This window comes from Crocodylus siamensis, chromosome 2 (genome assembly GCF_052110815.1).
Source record: "Crocodylus siamensis isolate JL-2025a chromosome 2, ASM5211081v1, whole genome shotgun sequence".
Taxonomy (NCBI): domain Eukaryota; kingdom Metazoa; phylum Chordata; order Crocodylia; family Crocodylidae; genus Crocodylus; species Crocodylus siamensis.
Window position 1 is genome coordinate 55,505,480 of NC_143396.1, and position 18,736 is coordinate 55,524,215.

The 18,736-nt window shown below is 39.2% G+C and overlaps 1 protein-coding gene across 2 annotated transcripts in view; it reads right to left on the reverse strand.

The window, feature by feature from the left end:
• Positions 1–972: 972 nt before the first annotated feature.
• Positions 973–18,736, reverse strand: part of USP46 (ubiquitin specific peptidase 46) — a 52,440-nt gene continuing 34,676 nt past the window's right edge. For both annotated transcript variants that reach the window (XM_090035920.1, XM_090035921.1), the window contains 4 exons: positions 15,242–15,325; positions 14,580–14,777; positions 13,009–13,087; positions 973–9,341 (listed from right to left, as the gene is read on the reverse strand). In XM_090035920.1, the coding sequence (XP_089892046.1) occupies positions 9,240–9,341; positions 13,009–13,087; positions 14,580–14,777; positions 15,242–15,325 (463 nt within the window). In that variant the 3' untranslated portion in view covers positions 973–9,239. The remainder of the gene's footprint in view (positions 9,342–13,008; positions 13,088–14,579; positions 14,778–15,241; positions 15,326–18,736) is intronic.

Consider the following 18,736-nt stretch of genomic DNA (forward strand, 5'->3'; position numbering starts at 1 on the left):
TATGTTACATTCTACGAATTTTTCTTGTTAAAAGTAACTACAAGGAATTTGATTTTACTCATCTTCCATATTTAAATATCTAAATATGTTTGTACATTCAAAGCTTGCTTTCTAAGAAAAAAAATGATTGTAATTCAAGATTTTTGTCTTCAAAAGAATGACATGTCTTAGATGTGCAATTCTTTGATGTTTTGTTGCGCCATTAATCTGGTAGCATGTTAGCTACACATTTAACATATAGTCTGACACCTATTTTGATTTTCCTTCTCTTTGGAATCCTGGCAGAACAAGAATTTGTTTAGACAAGGCTAGAAACTCCAGATTTGGCTTTGCCTGGCAGCATAGAAAGTAAAGTGTTTGCTAATGTATAATTTTGGGAAAGAGAGAAGGCTGAGGGGATCTTCCACTTTGACATGGTTTCAGACTTCATGCGCAAACATTTCCCTGCACTACCAGTCCCATATAAATCCCATACCTAAGATTGGATTCTAGTTGTTCTGCTGATGAAATGTGAAGACAATTCTTACTGTTTTTCCTTCTGTGCAGTTTTAGCTCTTCTCATTAACTTTGGGAAGGTCAACTGTGTGATTTGAATAGGTACTGTTAGGTTATGAAACAATGTGCATATTTCATCAAAAAGACTGAAGTGCTGTATACAAAGATCGTTTCCTAAAACATTTCAAACACAGCAAACTCAAATGACGAAATATTCTCTCTCAAGCGCATCATGTAAAAGGCAACAAACAGTTCTACTGAAGAGGAAAAGCCCTCACATGTCAGATGCTTTCATAATTCTGCATTCAGAAACATGTCATATACTAAATAAATCTATTTCCATAACCAGTCTGCTCATATTGAATTGAGAGCAAGCTCTCAAACCTCCTTAGAGAGAAATAGGGTCAGATTTTTTTAATTTAAATATACGTACAAAAGCCTCTGCAAAACAACCCAAAAAAATTGGTTGAGGGAATTAATTTTATTTACAATGTAAACATGTTAACACAGGAAAAAAGATTTTCTTGGTTACTCCCTTGATATCAAACATAGATATGCATTACAGTTCTGTGGATATTGTAGGTTTTAAATACATGTAAAAACAACTACAAAACATGACTGTTACACATAAACACAGATCATAACTGCATTTTTGTATACTGTATGCTCAGTAGATAACATACACATATGTAATATTTCACCTTGCTCAGTATTTTAAAGCTGGATCATAAATCAGTGTTAATAATGTTAACATTTCTGGCTCCATTCATAATTCAGATACCAAAGTGGATATCGTACATGGAAATTATTGAAATAGCTTATTATGACTGCATCCCTTAGGAAAGAAAAGCACCAGAAACAAGGAACACTCAGTTAAAAACCTCCTGTTTTCTTGTCTTTGGTCAAACTGACCATTCCACAACTAATACTGGAATTAACGACATGAAGGCAATCACAAAGCATAACAAAAGAAAGCATGATCAGTCTTGAATCAGCATGAAAAATGTACATGGGTGAAACAGATAAAGGAAAAAATGTCCATTATTAAACACATCCTGTAAAGACCCCTCCTGGTTATAAAAAAGGACTTCCTACCCTCTAGAAATGTTTAATGCTGAAAAATGGTTTTCTCTGAGTTTGAGCTGAATTTTATAATGAATCATGAGACAGAATACTTAAATGTGTGTCCTCATGCAGATGTCCCAAATATTACCTCAATTTTCAGCAGCAGCTTGGCAAGTTGCCCTTTTTTTTACCTGTTTATATTATTTGTTGCACTCATAGTGCTACAATAAATAATTCTTATATTCACTACTTCAAAATCAGACTCAAGTTTCCTCCCCCCACACTCTGAATGGTGTTGTGGAGGAAAACGGGCTTTATATCCAGATATCCACAGGGGCAGATCCTTGAGCTCACCAGCTGGTTGGCTCAAGCTCTGGCTGTAGCCCCTGGTTTTACATAGCTCTATAGCCCAGAGGGCAGTGGCAATGCGTTAGGGGGTGCACGTGCACTCCCTGACAGTGCTGGCACACCCCCCGACCAGCCACGCTCCCTGCTTAGGTGATGAGCGGGGGGGCAGGCGGGAGCGCTGGTGCCCATCCTGCGAGCACTGGCCGGTGAGTGGGAGCGCTGGATGTAGCGCCGCAGCCACTTCCAGAAGCACCGTGGCTGTTTCTGGGAGCAGTGTGGCCGCTTCCTGGTTGGTGAGTTTTGCCATAGGGTAGAATAGAAGCCAAAGTTCAAAATGCAGGTCTGTGAAAATGCAAATGTGTGACAGTGAGGATCTGAGGGAATGGGAGACAATAGGTGTGAGACAGGTTGGGGCGAGGGAAGGAGGACTGTAGAACTGGTGACAGAATATAGCTAGTAAAATGCAGACAGGTTACTTGGGGTTACTGGATGGCAGACTGGTTATAGTGGATCCCTCACATCATCACTGCCACGTATTTGCATTTTCACAGACCTGCATTTTGCAATTTGGTTTCTGTTCTACTCAGGCGAGCACACAGACACCAACAGACTCACCCTGTGCCTGAAGAAGGGTGTTTGTGCCCGAAAACTTGCAAAGGACAATTTTTCCAACTATTTAGTTGGTCTAATAAAAGATATCACATCTACCCAAAGAATCTTGTCAGCCTATGTCCTTAGACCAACATGGCTACAACCAAAAACCCCAAAGAATGATAGTAACTCTAAGACTGTGAATAAAGGGAAATATGTTTGGTCTCAGACCTAATTGCTCAGACGAATCCAGCAAGCAAACCTCCTGGGGGAAAAGAATCATTAATATGTAAAAAAGACTTAGGATTAGCCCAGATGGCCACACCAGGAGGTTGAATGCCTTCTGATAAATATCCTGACTGTGTATGCAAAGGTGGTATGTTAATATAATAAGTTCCTGTATCCAGATTCAAATGATTTCTCTGAAGTACGCGTGTTAGGAAGAAAATTTAAAAGGCTATCTGTCAGAGCTTCTTCAGCAACATTTAGAAGTTAGATGCTATGTTAAGTCATGAAGAAAAATACCAGTATGTAGTTAAAGCTGTTATAAATGAGAGACATCATGGTCTTTTCACTGCCCAAAAACAAAGGACGGTATCCAAAATGGTACTAAGATTGTTCTAAGCTATATTATAAACAATGGACATATGCTCAGACAAGAAGAAAGAGCTTTATTGGCATGGTATGTAGGGCATGTTATACTAATCCAAAGACAGCATGGACACTGACCTAAAAAAAATGTCATGTGTCTTTGACAATCTTTTACCACAAGACTTCTCTTACCCAGTTATCTCTTGCCTCTGTGTGGACAGACGGCTTGGGGAGGAACATGTAGAGGACAGAACTACTGCCAAGTACAAGGGACAATGACAGTTGTATCTCCTTAGCTTAAAACATTAAAAACTGCCGGGTGCTCAGATACAATGGCAACCCGAGCCATTATACATATGATCAAGTAATTGTTAGGTAGGTAGAGGGAGAAGAGTGGCCAGTGTAACTTGGAAGGAAAGGTATTAATGTACATGGGAAAAATAAGTAAAACATTACTGTGGAGTTGATTTTTTTAAATGGTGGCTTTTGTAGCTGTTTGGATTATTCAGTCCCTTACGGACTGGAACGTGTGTGGGAAATATAATTTGTCTGATTCTACCACTGAACATATCAGTCTAAAGACTGACTTTAAGTTTAAAAACTAAATGTGAGTAATACTTCTAATATGTGTGTATTAAGCATAATCAATACTTATTTTATACATACATTTATATTGTGTATTATTCACATTTTGATTCTAGACTTGAAACAATCTTTTGACTGACTAGGAGAGCCATAGACCTACAACTCAAATGTTACTGTGTGCTATATTTCACAGACAATTCTCTAGATAGAGAATTTTTTTTACAAACTTTATTTCAGCTGCAAAGGCAAAGTGTTAAACTGATTGAAATTTCACAAGATTGACATTATTGCTTAAAGTGCTTGCGTTGATTACATTAAAAATCAAAGTACATATCAATTAAAACATAAGGCTAAATAATATTAGCTACACAAATTATTATAGAAATACAGTAACTAGCATGGTTACAGAGAAATAAAAAAGCAAATAAATTAAAAAATAACAGTGACAAAAGGTACTAGAATATAGCAGGTATAAAGACAAAATTCCTTAAAACTTCTGAAGCATAAATTATAAAAGATAGTGCCCAAACTCCTTGGCCACAAAACAGCAAACAAGACACCAGGCATTAAGAGCCTGTTGCTGAGAAGTGCTGAATAATTGGGAGCTGCAAGTTTTCAGCAGCTCTCAGGATCAGGCCCCAAGCACACAATACTGTAACATGAGTACAAATGAGAATGCAATGCAATGCAATGCAATCTCTGAGGACAAAAGCCACATGTAGTCAAATGCTAGAACCTATTATAATATATAACAGAAATTCCAGTTACGTCTTAGTTCAGGTATGCCTGCACCAGGTTAGATGGTGCTAGGGAATATTGCCATGAAAACACGCCCCACCCACTCAGTTCTACTCCATGCATACATACAGCTAAAAACTAGCATGTAGCTGCTTTCTGACACATGCTTAGGGTTAACCTAGAGCCACTTTGAATTTTAGGCGTGCTCTACTCTAGTAGCAGCTATGCAATTTTTTTCAGCATGTGGTACATACAGAACAAAAGCAAGTTGGTGGGGCATTTTCAGAGCAGTACTCCCAAACACACTCCAGCACTGTGTAGACATGTTACTGTCTTCATTGAATTCAGTGCATAAGAGACACCTGCTGCTTTTTCTTCCTGCAGCTGCTAAAGGAATCAGACTTGAAAATGTTAGTCTATTGGAATCCACTGAAATCCACTGAAATGGCATGGGTGGTTGGGATGGTTGTGGGTGTTTTATTTTCAGCTAAATATCCTGCTTTCATTAACCTCCTTCTTCTCTATGCCATTCTTCTATTGCCATCTACTATTCTCCACAAATAAAAAAATATACAAAATACTGACAGCTTATTCCATGACATATAAAAGTTCAGTTTTGAGCTTACCCTCTATGATAACTGATTACACAGTGTACTAAAAAGCTTCCTTAAGCTTACTGGAATAGAACCAAAAATGTTCTTTCCTATAAATAAGAACATTGCAATAACACATACTAATATACAACTAACAAGAAAAGTGTTACACAGAAAATGGATCTCATGCAATGGCATGTGACACAAATAATGAACTTCAGTTACCTTGACTTAATCCAGGCAGAGCTCAATACATTATGAACAGACACTGCATAGGAGCACAAAATGTTGTTAAACATCTGTGCTGCAATCTCTCTTTTATCCCCACACCCCTCAGTTGTTGGCTAGAAAAGCTTTGATTGTCCCAGATTTTTTCAAATCTTTCCTGATGGGTTGGAATTATGTACATAAAAACATGTGGAAAAGGCATTATGCATTTATTAATTATCCATGTAAATTTATTTACATCATAGCAGCTGAGTACCTTGGCCTCCATCCAGCAAAACACTTAAGAATGTGCTTCACTTAAACCAAGCAATGTTTCCACTGACATCTACCTAAAATAGCGCATGATTAAGCAAGCCAGGATCAAGGTGTTTTGGCGTCTTGTAGGACTGGTTTTGAACCAAGGATAATAAAAAAAATGAAGTTATGATTTTATAATCACCAGTCAAAACAAGGATCCCCTGTTTTAACTGGTGCTAAAACAAAATTAGTATCAGCATCCTGTACTTTACAGTCTTTACAAGGCTGATGTCAGGCTATTGATTTTTGGACTTGTATCAAAGTTTTAAATCTTTTCTTGAGCTAACGTAAACTTTCTGATTTAACATCCCTGCAGCATGTTCATAAAAATCTTTTGGGTCTCTACTAATGTATCACAAAAATGTTGATGGACACTTTGTTTTATTCATTTTTCATAAAATGTGAAAAATCCTACCATAATAATGTTACTGTCAGCTAGCATACTGTAACTATCTATATTTATTATCCACCGTTAGTCTTGTCTTGTATCCAGAGAAAATAAAAAATTAGCAGATGTAGAATCCTAGATTTTATTTTGTAAATATTGCTTCGGTATTCAGACCTTATTAACTAAATAAAAATATTTTTCAGTAAACTAAATCCAAATATCTACAGCATTTCCCAAAATTTAGCTCCACTTCAAATCAACTCTAAATGCAAAACTGTTTTTCATACATACATGAACCGTAAATAATCAAGTTATACATTGGTGGTGGTGGTATATTTTAAAGTTTAGCAAAGCTGCTAGAACATGTTTGTGAGAAAATTGTAAAGTACAGAACATTTGTCTTACTAGTTAACTTTGATCTAGAAAGTGCATTTATTCACAACTAGAGTATAGTCTTAATCACCAGGCAAGTTGTAGATATATTAATTATACAGAAAGATATGAATGTTCATTAAAATTCCATTAGAGAAGACAGTTTTCCACACTTCAGGGACTAATGCAGCTCCACTGACATCAATGGAGAAGGATCTCATTGACTTCAAAGACAATTAACAATCTTTATTAGGCCAAACCAAAACTAGTATTTCTCTTCTTTGTTGAAAGATAGACATTTGTATCTCACTGGGCATATCTATACATGCAATTACTGTGCCTGAATAAACTCCAGCACAGTTCACGTCAGAATTTATTGCTCCTGGACGTGCCATCTGCACATGTGCCTGGGACTGCAGCACGCTGTGGTAGAGTAGCTGAGCCCTGGCTGGCAGGGGGTCCCAGCGGTCAGCCTGCCAGCCTGGGGCTGCTCTGGCCCAACTCAACCTGTTGTGGAGGGGCTGGCTGGAGTAGGAGGGTGATTCACTGTGGGGCTAACTGACAGGCAGGCCCAATGCTGAAGCACCCTCATGTCTCAGCCAGTCCTGTCAGTGTCTACACATGCATTGTGGAGGAGTAAATAACTCCATTGTAGGATAATACTTGTATCAGGCAGTACTATCCTATGGCAGAGTTAATTATTTACTCTGCCCTAATAGCAACGCACATGTAGCTGCTGACATTTTACTGTGGAGCTAATTAGGCAACTGCAGTAAATTATGTGGATACACCCTTTGTGAATAAAAGAAAAAAGTGTCTATACCTTTTTTAACCTAATTCTCCAATCTTTACTTGTATGAAAGCTCCTATTAGAACATTGGGATTACCATATAAACAAAAACTGTGAGGTCGTATTGTGGATCTGCTCTCTCTAGCAGCATGAGAAATAGTTTACAAATGTTTACAGATGAAAAATCCACATTTGTTTTTTCCCCTCCACTGTAAAGTGCTATTTCTTTATGTTACAAAATAGCCACTGATCATTCCAAATAAGCTTCAAACCATGTTATATCAAAGGCTAATATTGCATGTTCACTATAAAGTAATAAAAAATAATTTCACATTCACAGTAGTCGTGTAATGCCAGGAAGGTTTTTCACTCTCATAAGAGAAATGGAGATTCAAGATTCAACAGTATTTTAAACAATATGTTTTAAAAAAAGAGAAAAGATTCAGCCATAAAATTACAGTCAGCCATCTCAAAAGAGACTACTAAGAACAAGAATTTCTACTACATACATATTTACATACATACATACAAAGTGAAAATAAGTCAAAGTAAATACTGTGAAATGATGACAGTTCCCACGGGTACTGAACTCTCCTGTAGGGCCAAATCCTTCCTCTAAAGATACTCGGAGCTTTACCATTGACTTCAATGGGAGCAGGATTTGACCCTTAGGGTAAGTCTCCATTGTTTCCTCAGCACTCTCAGTAACACCAGTGAGAAGCATGACCCACCCACCTACTCCTGCTGTGCAGGTGCCAAACCCAGAAATGAGACAAAAGCGGGTGGGTAGGATATGGCTTTTGGCAGCACTCTTGAGAGTGCCTCAGAAGCAGTAGAGACATTCTTTGATTTGGGTCAGCTATCTGACATAAAAGGTTGACACATCATCAATCCCTTCTCAGACCCTACTGAAATGTCCTTCTTTCCTCCTTCCTAGCTAGGTATTTCTCGTATTACTTGTAGAGTGATTTAATAGCTAGAACATGACGACTTCCAGCCAGCTTTGAAAATGCAAAACAATGAACAGTCACACAATACCTCTTCATAGCTCTGAAATCATGTTTTCACCTGAACCTGTCTAAGATATCTTGGTGATCAAGATGTTGACAAACATAACTATTGATGCTGCATGTAGTTAACCAATCACTGCAAGTATGAATATTAATTATATTATTTTAAAGGTGCTTTAAATTGCAAAAGCATGGTCCCCATCCTAGCAGGTGTCAAGCATCTACAGTTCCCACCAATGCCAAGTGAAGCTGTTGGTACTCAGCATGTTATGGGATCAATGTTATAGAGCATGCCAGCAGCATCACTTAACTAGGTTGTGTAATTGTATCCCTGATTTATGAGACATGTTTTGTACAAACAATACTGGAAGATCTGCAAATTCAACTATGCAAACAAAGCATCATATTGTTCCTTTTAGCAGAAAGATAAGATCATTCTTTATACAAGTACCTCAGCTGTGTCATATACAGAACATCTCTCTCACTTTTCCCCACAAAACACTCAGTGCCTTTCTAAGTCTTGGAATCAAAAACTGTCAATCACCTCATCTGTACTATTTCATGAAAAAAAGAAGACCAGGTGCATAGTATTATTTTGTTCCACTGTGGTTTAAATCTCTTTATATGGATTTTAGTCTTGAGGTTACCTATTTAAAGTTTTAATAACCCAAGATTAAAGGATTTGGGAAGAATATCTTTCTAGCAGTGGAAGGTAATGTGACAAAATCCCTTCTACACTGAAAAGTGGTAACTACATTTTAGTATGTGTTCAAAGGAATGCTTTTTAATTTGACACTTCAAAGACATTTAGAAAGTTTAAACAATTTGTCCTACATAATTCACACATCCATAGAAAAAGTGATTCCAGCTCAGTTGTATTTAACAGACGACCTCAAATCCTGTTACCTGTATATATTATTCCATATAAATTCTACTAAGATCTGACTGCAATTAACTCTTGAGTCAGACTAAAGAAACCCAAAGCACTGCATGTCAAATTGAATGGTTATAGTAAAAAACACATCAACTATTTAGTAGGAGACATGGTAGGTAATTGTTCAACCATACAAGATGTGGTCTATTAAGATGTGGTCAGTTAACAGTGCTGATCAGTTTCTCCACTTGCAGTATTTTCACAGTTCTCCAAGTCATTCTCGTGACTGATAGAATAAAATATAACCAGATTCTGAATTTTTTGATATATCAGAGGTCAGACCATAGAATTCTTCAATAGCTTGAGCATCTATTTTCTGCAAAAATAGACAGAGGTTTTTTTAAATACTTGCTGGGAACACAATACTAAGCATGGATTAAACTGATCTCAAAATGCAAAAACAATTGTGTAATTATATGCCTTAGGGTAATGAATAGCAAGCTTTGTTAGCAGTTCACGATGTACAAACTTTTTTTTAACGGCTTAGAAGCCAAATTCTTCTAGCTTCAATCACTGAAGTCAATGGCACTGCTTGTTTGAGTAAACCGAGTGGGGTGTGCCTCTAGGTAGAGAAGTATCCTTTACATAAATGGAGAGATTCTTTCCTTGTTAGACAATAGCAAACATAGGTACAAACAGTAAATATGATTTAAGGTTTCTATAAAAGGGGAGAATAATCCTAAACACATTGAACTTTGGTTTTCTCCAGAGGTACTCTAATTCTTCCCTTTTTTCAGTTTTTTCAAGTTACTGAAATCCAAAATTTGCCATCTTTACTGACATTTAGGCCTACAAGTTGTACCACTGAAATCAATGGACTATTCAAGAAATTAAATACTGGCTGTCAGCAGAGATGAGACAGAAATTGGCTTAGAGCAGATTTGGACACTATTCCTTGCAGAGTTTGTTAGTCAGCCAGAGAGATCACTATACAGTGTCAGGATGTGCTCCCTCCTTCCAGACAATGTCTGCGATATTGATCTCACAATACTCCATTGATTCTAATGGATTTATTCCTGACTTATATTGGTGTGAAATCAGAATGAGACCCCTACCCCGGGAGCGTACTGAAGTGATTTTGTAGTGTTTGCTTAGCACTGTACTGCACTGCACTAAGTATGGGCCACATTCTGTTCTAATTTACCCCCAAGTAAATCCGAAGTGAATGAAGAAGCCAGCCTTACTTCAGTGATGTAATAATTTTTCCCCCACTCAATTTAAAATTCCATAACTTTGAAATCTGAAAACTTACACCAATGTTGCAGTCCATGGCAATTTAAAACAGCAAAGCACTGCAACATTTGTTTCTAGCCCTCACAGCTAAGTGCAGACATTGGGCGGGGAAGAAAGGGGTGAGGTTTAGATTGGGTTAAAAAGGGCAACCCAAACTAACATAGTTTGTGCAGGTGTAGACCTTACACTTGCACTTGATCTCAGTGATTGGAAATCAATCTAAACCTGTAATAGTACAGAAGTTCTGCACACACAGACAGTAGGCCTATGTGAATAGAGAAGTATTCGATTCAGATTCAGATCTGGCTGATTCGCAGGACAGTGATTCGATTTGGAGATTCGGATCACTATCCTGAATCAATTCAGTGCTGATTCGGTGATTCAGCCATAGACTATAATGGGGAATCACTGAAATACCTATAACTTTGTCATTTTGGGGCAGATTTAGATGAAAACAGTAGGGATGGTAGCCCCTTCTGAGGGCATGAAGCCTGTCAAGTTTCAAGGATATAGGTGGAGGGGTTTCTGGGAAACTGCACCTCAAGATGCTGAAAGCAAAACTCGTGTCGTGTATGTGTTAAGGCAGATTTGGATGAAAACAGCAGGGATGGTAGCCCCTTCTGAGGGCATGAGGCCTGCTCGGTTTCAAGGAGATAGGTGCAGGGGTTTCTAGGAAACTGCACCTCAAGGTGCAGACAAGCAAAACTCATGACATGGGTAACAGTGTTTTCTTAAGGCACAGCAGGATGAAAACAGCAGGGATGGTAGCCTGTAACAGGGGGTCTACCCAGTGCTCAGGTAGTAACAGCTCACAGAAGAAACAGAAAAGCTGCAGACAGAGGCTTATATGCTGTTTCTATGTCCCTTCCCCAGAGCACTGTGACTGGGGGGGGGACTCAGGGAAAGATCACAGTCACTGGCCAGCAACAGATATCAGTCTTTCCCCCTCTCCCCCCGCCCTCCCTCCCTGCAAGACTGCCTTCTGAATTGCCAAATTTCTGAATCTTTTTCTGAATTGATTTGGAGGCTCCGAATCGATTTGGAGGGGGGTGGGGGATTGTCTCCCAATTCAATTCGGATTCGGTGATTCGGCTTCCAAATAGCGCCAAATCTTCTCTGAATTGAATCAGCAACCGAAGCTTTGCACATCCCTAATAGGTCTAAAAATGATGGAACATGGTCTAAGATAGACTGATGTACACACAAACTTAATTGATCTAGGTTAGACCAGTTCATGGAACTTCAGTATAGTTACCTGTGCAGCCCCAGGACTGGGAAAGTCCAGCTGCTGGCCCTAGTCCCAGGGCTGTGCTTTTCATACCTGTCGCCCTGGCACCAGGCTATTTTTAGCCCCCCAGCCCCTTGCCATACTCCCACACAGACCAGCCAGCCCCTCCACCCCAGAGGTCACTCCCCGTGCCAGATTTATCAATGCTGCTGCCAGGAGCTGACCAAAGTATCAGTGGGGAGAGGGGTGGGAAGTACCGAGTTGTAGGTTCCCTGGGAAGGATGTTAGGGAGCTAAAAATAGCCCATGATTCCCCTCAAGCTCCCTCACAGACCCTGTGAGCCCCCGTGATCCTGCTAAACCTCCTGGACTCCACCAACAACCCCAAGGACCCCATTTACCCCTGCTGATCCCACCTGCCCCCAATCCTTTCTGTGGATCCTGCTTGTGCCCTGATTCTTCTGCAGATACTGTCTATCTGCCCACCCCTTCAATCATTCCTATGGACATGGCCTGCTCCCCTCCACCCCCAAAATCGCTCCCATGGATCCCGCCTGCCCTCTCCACCCTCCAATTGCTCCTGTGGACATCATTTGTTCCACATCAATCACTCCTGAAGATTCTGCCTGCCCTCCCCACTTCCCATCCTTGCTCCTGCAGATGCCACCTGCCCCCCCCCCCACCTCCCCAATCACTCCCACGGATAACAGATGCCCCTCACCCTCTGATCACTCCCATATATGCCACCTGCCACCCACATGCACAATCGCTTCTGTGGATCCTGCCTGTTCCCCCCCCCGATTGCTCCCATAGATCTTGCCTGCTCCCCACAACCCCCTGATTGCTTCCATGGATCCTGCCTGTTCCCCCACATCCCTTCCACATACCCCCAATCTCCCCCAAACTTGTTTGCCCTCCAACCACTCCCCGCAGTACCACTCCATCCTGACTTACCTTACATCAAGTGGCCATTTTTAACATGATCTAACCTGCCCCTCTAACCTCCCTGAATGTCTGCACTTAGCCATAGGTTTTAAAGTATTTTAACTTGACTTAGATTTTAGAAAACCATTCAAAATAAAATAAATATCTGGTCTAAAAACATTTTATGTTTATCTGAGAGAAAATAAACACTGTTAACATCAATGGGAGTTGTTCTCAAGTAACTATTTCAGGCTTAATCTGTTCGTTCATAACCTTACTTTTTAACAGAGATGAACCCAAACCAAAACTACATCACAAAACACTCTGCCTTTTTACAGAATTACAATCTAAACCCAGATCAAGGTCAGAATTTAATGGATGAAATTTAATAGTGTGAAGTCAAGCACACAGGAATGAATAACAAGAATTGCTACTATACTCTTGGAGGCTTATCAGTTGAAAACAGAAGTAGAGAAACAAAGACATGGGGATTTTAGTCAATAGCACATTGAGTGTGAGCAGTCAGTGCAATGTGACCGGAAAATGGGTAAGTGAACAAGTGCATTGATAATAGTCCTAATCAACATTAGCATACTGACCTCTACAATGTCATCATCAAACAAAAGCCAAAATCCATGACTTTTTACAATGGTAATATAATGCCCACGATTAGGTCCACTAGAAAAAAAAAATAAAGCATCAGGTTATATTGTGATAAGTGATATGTTGAAAAATACATATTTTGATTGAAGTTTCTTATGAGATAATCCATATTCCTAAGCAATCATGCCATCCTCCTTTCCTTTTTATTGAAATGTCTAAAGTGAATCAGTTAACTGAAAATCAAGTGTCCTCTTACTATTGACATTATAGTAGTTTACATATCTACTTCAAAAGTATTTGGCAGTTTGTTGGTGGCAGGCAGAAACTATTGCAAATATTTTCAAAAACCCTCAATAAAATTTAAAGAAAAAAAACCTTGTTAATATTATATATAAAAATAAAAATAATTATCTCCTACTGGATGCCAAAGGCAATAGCTCACATTTCAATTGGTTCACTAAGCTTCTTCCATATTCTCCATGCTTGGCAATCTCAAACTCTTGTAGTCCCCAGTTATAGCTACCATTCTTCAATCAAACCATTCTTCTTTCAGTTCTAACCAATCCTTAAAATTAGCCAGATTTCTAAACCACTTCTAAGTGACTTAGTAAAAAAAAAAGTATATATACAATCTCTCCTGCTAAAGTCTGACTATATTCTCTATATGTGTTTCTAACCTTGGTGGCCTTGGGAATGGAGAAACAGAGCCAGATTCTAATTTTAGGTATGCTCACATAAACCTATTTAAATTAGACTGGATTTGTCCCAGCTTTACTAACAAAAATCTGAGTGAAGCCAGAACATTATTCCCTATGGTTTTGGGCTGGCTTGTAATTATATATTTGTATTTTACATCCAGTGTGTTTCATAATAATTCACTTTCACATAACCTAAAATAGACCACAAACATGCAAACAGATTTACCAGGCAGATTCTTATTCCCATATGTTTTCTCACTGATATCATAGTGACTCAGCATAGATCAAACCCAAAGCCAAAATTCTGGATATGCCTGTACAGTATTGGCAAAGAAATTAGGTGATGCCTTAATACATAATTTCTCCTGTCTCATTTCTATAGACCACAGGTACTAGTTTTAAAAAACCTGCCTTGGAAACAGAATTTTAGTCCTGGGAAACATTTTTCATTTCAGATTCTTTTGTAGAAAAAGCTGGAATCTGGAAATTTTTAAAAGCCTTATTGGACACATCTACACATGTGCTTTAATGCACAGTAGCCTATTGTATTGTGTATTAAAGTGTCACATCAAAACCCATACTAATATGCTAATGCGCAATAAAATAGGCTACTGCACATTAAGCATCACTAAAAAAAGCAAGCACTTTTACTACTGCACATTAGGGCATCCTAATGTGCATTTATTTAGTACCTTATATTAGAGGTACTAAATTTAATGTGCAGTAGAAAAAGCACATTAATGAATGTGTAGATGCACCCATTGTATTTAAGTCAATCTTGTGACTTTTTGGAAATTTCTTCTGAAAGCTTCTCATGGACATCACTTTTGATATAATAATAATTTAGGGTATACTCAAATGCACTTTACCTGCCACAGTGAACAACAACAGCCACCAAGTCATACATGCGATCCAAGTTGATAGCATCTCCAGATGTGTTGAAGAGACGCAGCTCCAGAGGAAATACCACACGGTAAGACAACTTAGTATATCTGTGTAGCTGTTCCATGTATTTGAACCTCTTGAGGTGCAATGCAAGGATCATTGGCAGCTTTTTTACTCTCATCCTATGAAATTATTAGTAATAGTCTTAGAGCGTATATCATGAAACTAATAATTTCAGTCCTATTCCTACCTCAGAGTCTTACAATTAAACATACACATTCTAAATGAATTTTCTGGGGAATGGTCTTTAGGTCTAAGATATTTGGCTCCACCTCTTAAGTTTCAAAGTCCATTGCCTAGGAGAGGTATGGGGAGAATTAAAGGCACTTGAGCACAAGGAGGCGTGTATTCAGGATGCCAAACTCAGGCTTGAGATAATCACAAATAAGTGGGAATAAATGGGAGCTGTGTTGTCTCACATCAGAATCACATTGGACTCTATGAAAGTGTGGGCAGAAAGTTACAACAGCCTCAAGTGCCAGTTGTATCAAAGAGGTGGCAAAAACGATCCAAAGGGAAAAGTTGGTATTTCACATCAGAGGCAGTTTACTTGAACAGGGGTTAAATTGCACTGATCTTTACCCACCTTTTCTGCGCCTCTTGTTTACTGCAGCAAGTTTCACAGTAGTATTTCTGTTCACTACATAATGTTTCTGTGTTGCTGAAATCCCTGTAAACAAAGAGAATGCTTAGATCTTAAGATTTCTTAACATTCTTCCTTTAATGGCAGGATTAAACTGATCAAATTAAAAACAAATTAGACACAGTGCATGAAATCCTGCTTTTGCTGAAGTCAATGGGAGTTTTATCCCGTTTATAAAACGTGTATATTATAAACTTTTGTCATATAAATTATAACATATTGTGATGCAGCAAAGCATTCAGGCCCTGATTTCCAAAGGATCTTCCTGGTCCCTGTGACAGAATCTACAACCTTTCATTAGCCGCCTAAGCTCCCCATGAGTAGGGAGATTTAGGCATTTCAGAATGGGATCCATAAAAAAAGGCACACTGGGTAGGGAGCCACCCAAACTACCAAATATGAAATGGCAAGGACAGGGGGTATATTAAATTCTACCTCTCTCTGGGGCTTTGATTTTTTACTCTAGCCCTCCAAGGAGGTGCCTCCTGTCACTCAGGATGCACAGTCCTGAACCTTCTCCTTGAATTGGGCTCCGAAGTCTCAGGGGTCCCTCCTTACTTTTAAAGACAGGAGGACCCAGTGCCGTTGCTCCCCTTTTGTGCACCTTCACTTCCTGCCACTACATGTTTGCTGAACACAATCTGGTAGGCATGATCCAAGAATACTTTCTTGATTAATCCCCTCAGGTGATATATGCAGAAACACACCCAGTTTTTTAATGGAAATGAGTTTTGACGTGAGAGACAGCTTTTGAGCTAACATCCATCCATGTCCATAAGCACAGCTCTCAATACCTGGGAAATCTTATTGTAAAAAACTGAAGTGCACGCCAATGGATTTTAGGCACTTATAGGATCAGGCTACATCTCAAAAGGAGTTTTGAGGATTGCAGTTGTAGAATTAGCCACCCAAGCACTACTTAAGCCCTTTCATGGATCTAGGCCTTAAGGGCTTCTATACACATGCTGAATGTCTGCTCTGACGTGAGCTAATTAGCACTCATCGAAGCAGACTCGAGTCTACTGAAGCATGTTAATTAATGCACTCCAGCAGCTTCTGTGTCATTTCTACTCAGCATCCCAGCACTTCAGAATGGCTGTGGTGGCACTTGAACTAAAGCTTATCAAACATGGTTTAGGTCAAGTGCCCTTTCCACCATTTTGAAGTGTGGGACACTGAATACATGTGACGCTGTGGGTGCTTTAATTAGAGCAGCTCTCAGAACTGCTCTAATTAAAGCGCCCACCCCTCTACCCCAAAGCACGTGTATAGACACCCTAAATGTGTACTTAAATTATGAGTATACTCTTTGACTATCTGTGTTTAAACATCGGGATGTTCTAAAGTATTTGCTGGACTAGGAGCAAATGGGTAGTATCTCAAGTCAGAGAACTGTGAGAGTATTAAGAGGTTTTTGTTGCCATTATCCTCACTTTCACTATTATTTTACCAAATGAGGAATAACATTTTATGGAATAGTAGTATTTTATGGAAATTCAGCACTTAAATGCAAGTATCTCTTTCTGGGATTCCAGCAAGATTCATAGATTCATAGATTCATAGATGCTAGGGTCGGAAGGGACCTCAATAGATCATCGAGTCCGACCCCCTGCATAAGCAGGAAAGAGTGCTGGGCCTACATTACCCCAGCTAGATACACATCCAACCTTCTCTTGAATACCCCCAGGGTAGGGGAGAGCACCACCTCCCTTGGGAGCCCGTTCCAGACCTTGGCCACTCGAACTGTGAAGAAGTTCCTCCTAATATCCAATCTAAATCTGCTCTCCTCTAGCTTGTGGCCATTATTTCTTGTAACCCCTGGGGGCGCCTTGGTGAATAAATACTCACCAATTCCCTTCTGTGCCCCCCTGACGAACTTATAGGCAGCCACCAGGTCGCCTCTCAACCTTCTCTTGCGGAGGCTGAAAAGGTCCAGTTTCTCTAATCTCTCCTTGTAGGGCTTGGCCTGCAGGCCCTTAACCATACGAGTGGCCCTTCTCTGGACCCTCTCCAGGTTATCCGCATCCTTCTTGAAGTGCGGCGCCCAGAATTGCACGCAGTACTCCAGCTGCGGTCTGACCAGCGCCCGATAGAGGGGAAGTATCACCTCCTTGGACCTATTTGTCATGCATCTGCTGATGCATGATAAAGTGCCATTGGCTTTTCTGATGGTTTCGTCACACTGCCGACTCATGTTCATCTTGGAGTCCACTAGGACTCCAAGATCCCTTTCCACTTCCGTGCCACCCAGCAGGTCATTTCCTAGGCTGTAGGTGTGCTGGACATTTTTCCTCCCTAGATGCAGCACTTTGCATTTCTCCTTGTTGAACTGCATTCTGTTGTTTTCTGCCCACTTGTCTAACCTGTCCAGGTCTGCTTGCAGCTGTTCCCTGCCCTCCGGCATTGTATGCATAAGAACTGCAAGAGCAGCGAAAGGTCTTTCCAACCATTGTTATACTATTTTCAAGACACTTTTAACACTTTCTTTTTATCTTTTCATTAAACGGAGAAAGATTTGATTGAATTATATTTATATTATTTTCAGTACTAGTCTTATTTAGAATTTAAAAAAAACCCTATCCCATAGTTCTTTTTGTGAGCTCTATATAGCAGTCAGAAAGCTGCCTTCTTAAAACAAGCCTGTGGATGTTATTTATTTAAGTGCCCAATAAAAATAGGAACATATTTAGCAGGAAAAAAATTTTTATTTAAAAAGACTGTAGCTGAAAGTCAGGATCAAAAGCAGCAAGCCAAATGGTCTTTACAACTCCTTGTGGAAATAAAAATAATTGACGCATAATTTATTTTGTTGTTAGAGGAATTTTTCTCTTGCAGTTTGCCAGATCTTTTTACCCAGTGGAAGAGAATTATGTTGCAGAGTTGTATTCTTTGGAATACTTGTAGTGAAAATGTTTAAATCTGAAGAATAGTGAAAAATATATTTTATTGAAATATTGCCCCAGCAATATTTCTATTTTAGTCTGTTTTTCAACATTGTATTCATATTGTAAAGATGCACCAAAGTGATTATTTTCATAAAAGATAGCCAGGTAAGCGTAGTAAAATAATAGGACTTCATGTTCCCTATAGACAAAAACTGCAAAGTCATTTATGTCCATTTTCTAATGAAGGGTACTGTATAAAAAGGGCAGGAAAAATCCAGATTCCAGCTTTATTTATACTTATTAAACAGAGATTTTTCTTTGTTTAAAAGGCCATCTCAAAAGACAGTTGTTGCTTATTCTCTGCCTTAAACATTTTGTAAGTAGCAATCTGCAGCTACCTTCCAAAAAAGATTTGTATGATTTTGATCCTGTCTTATTCCTGCAATGGAAGATGAAGAGGATTCTTAAATTGTGGTTGTTACCTGTAGATGGCTTTGTACTATGAAGTAAGGTATGTATGGGACGGGCTATTGGGAAGGATCTCTGAAAAAAT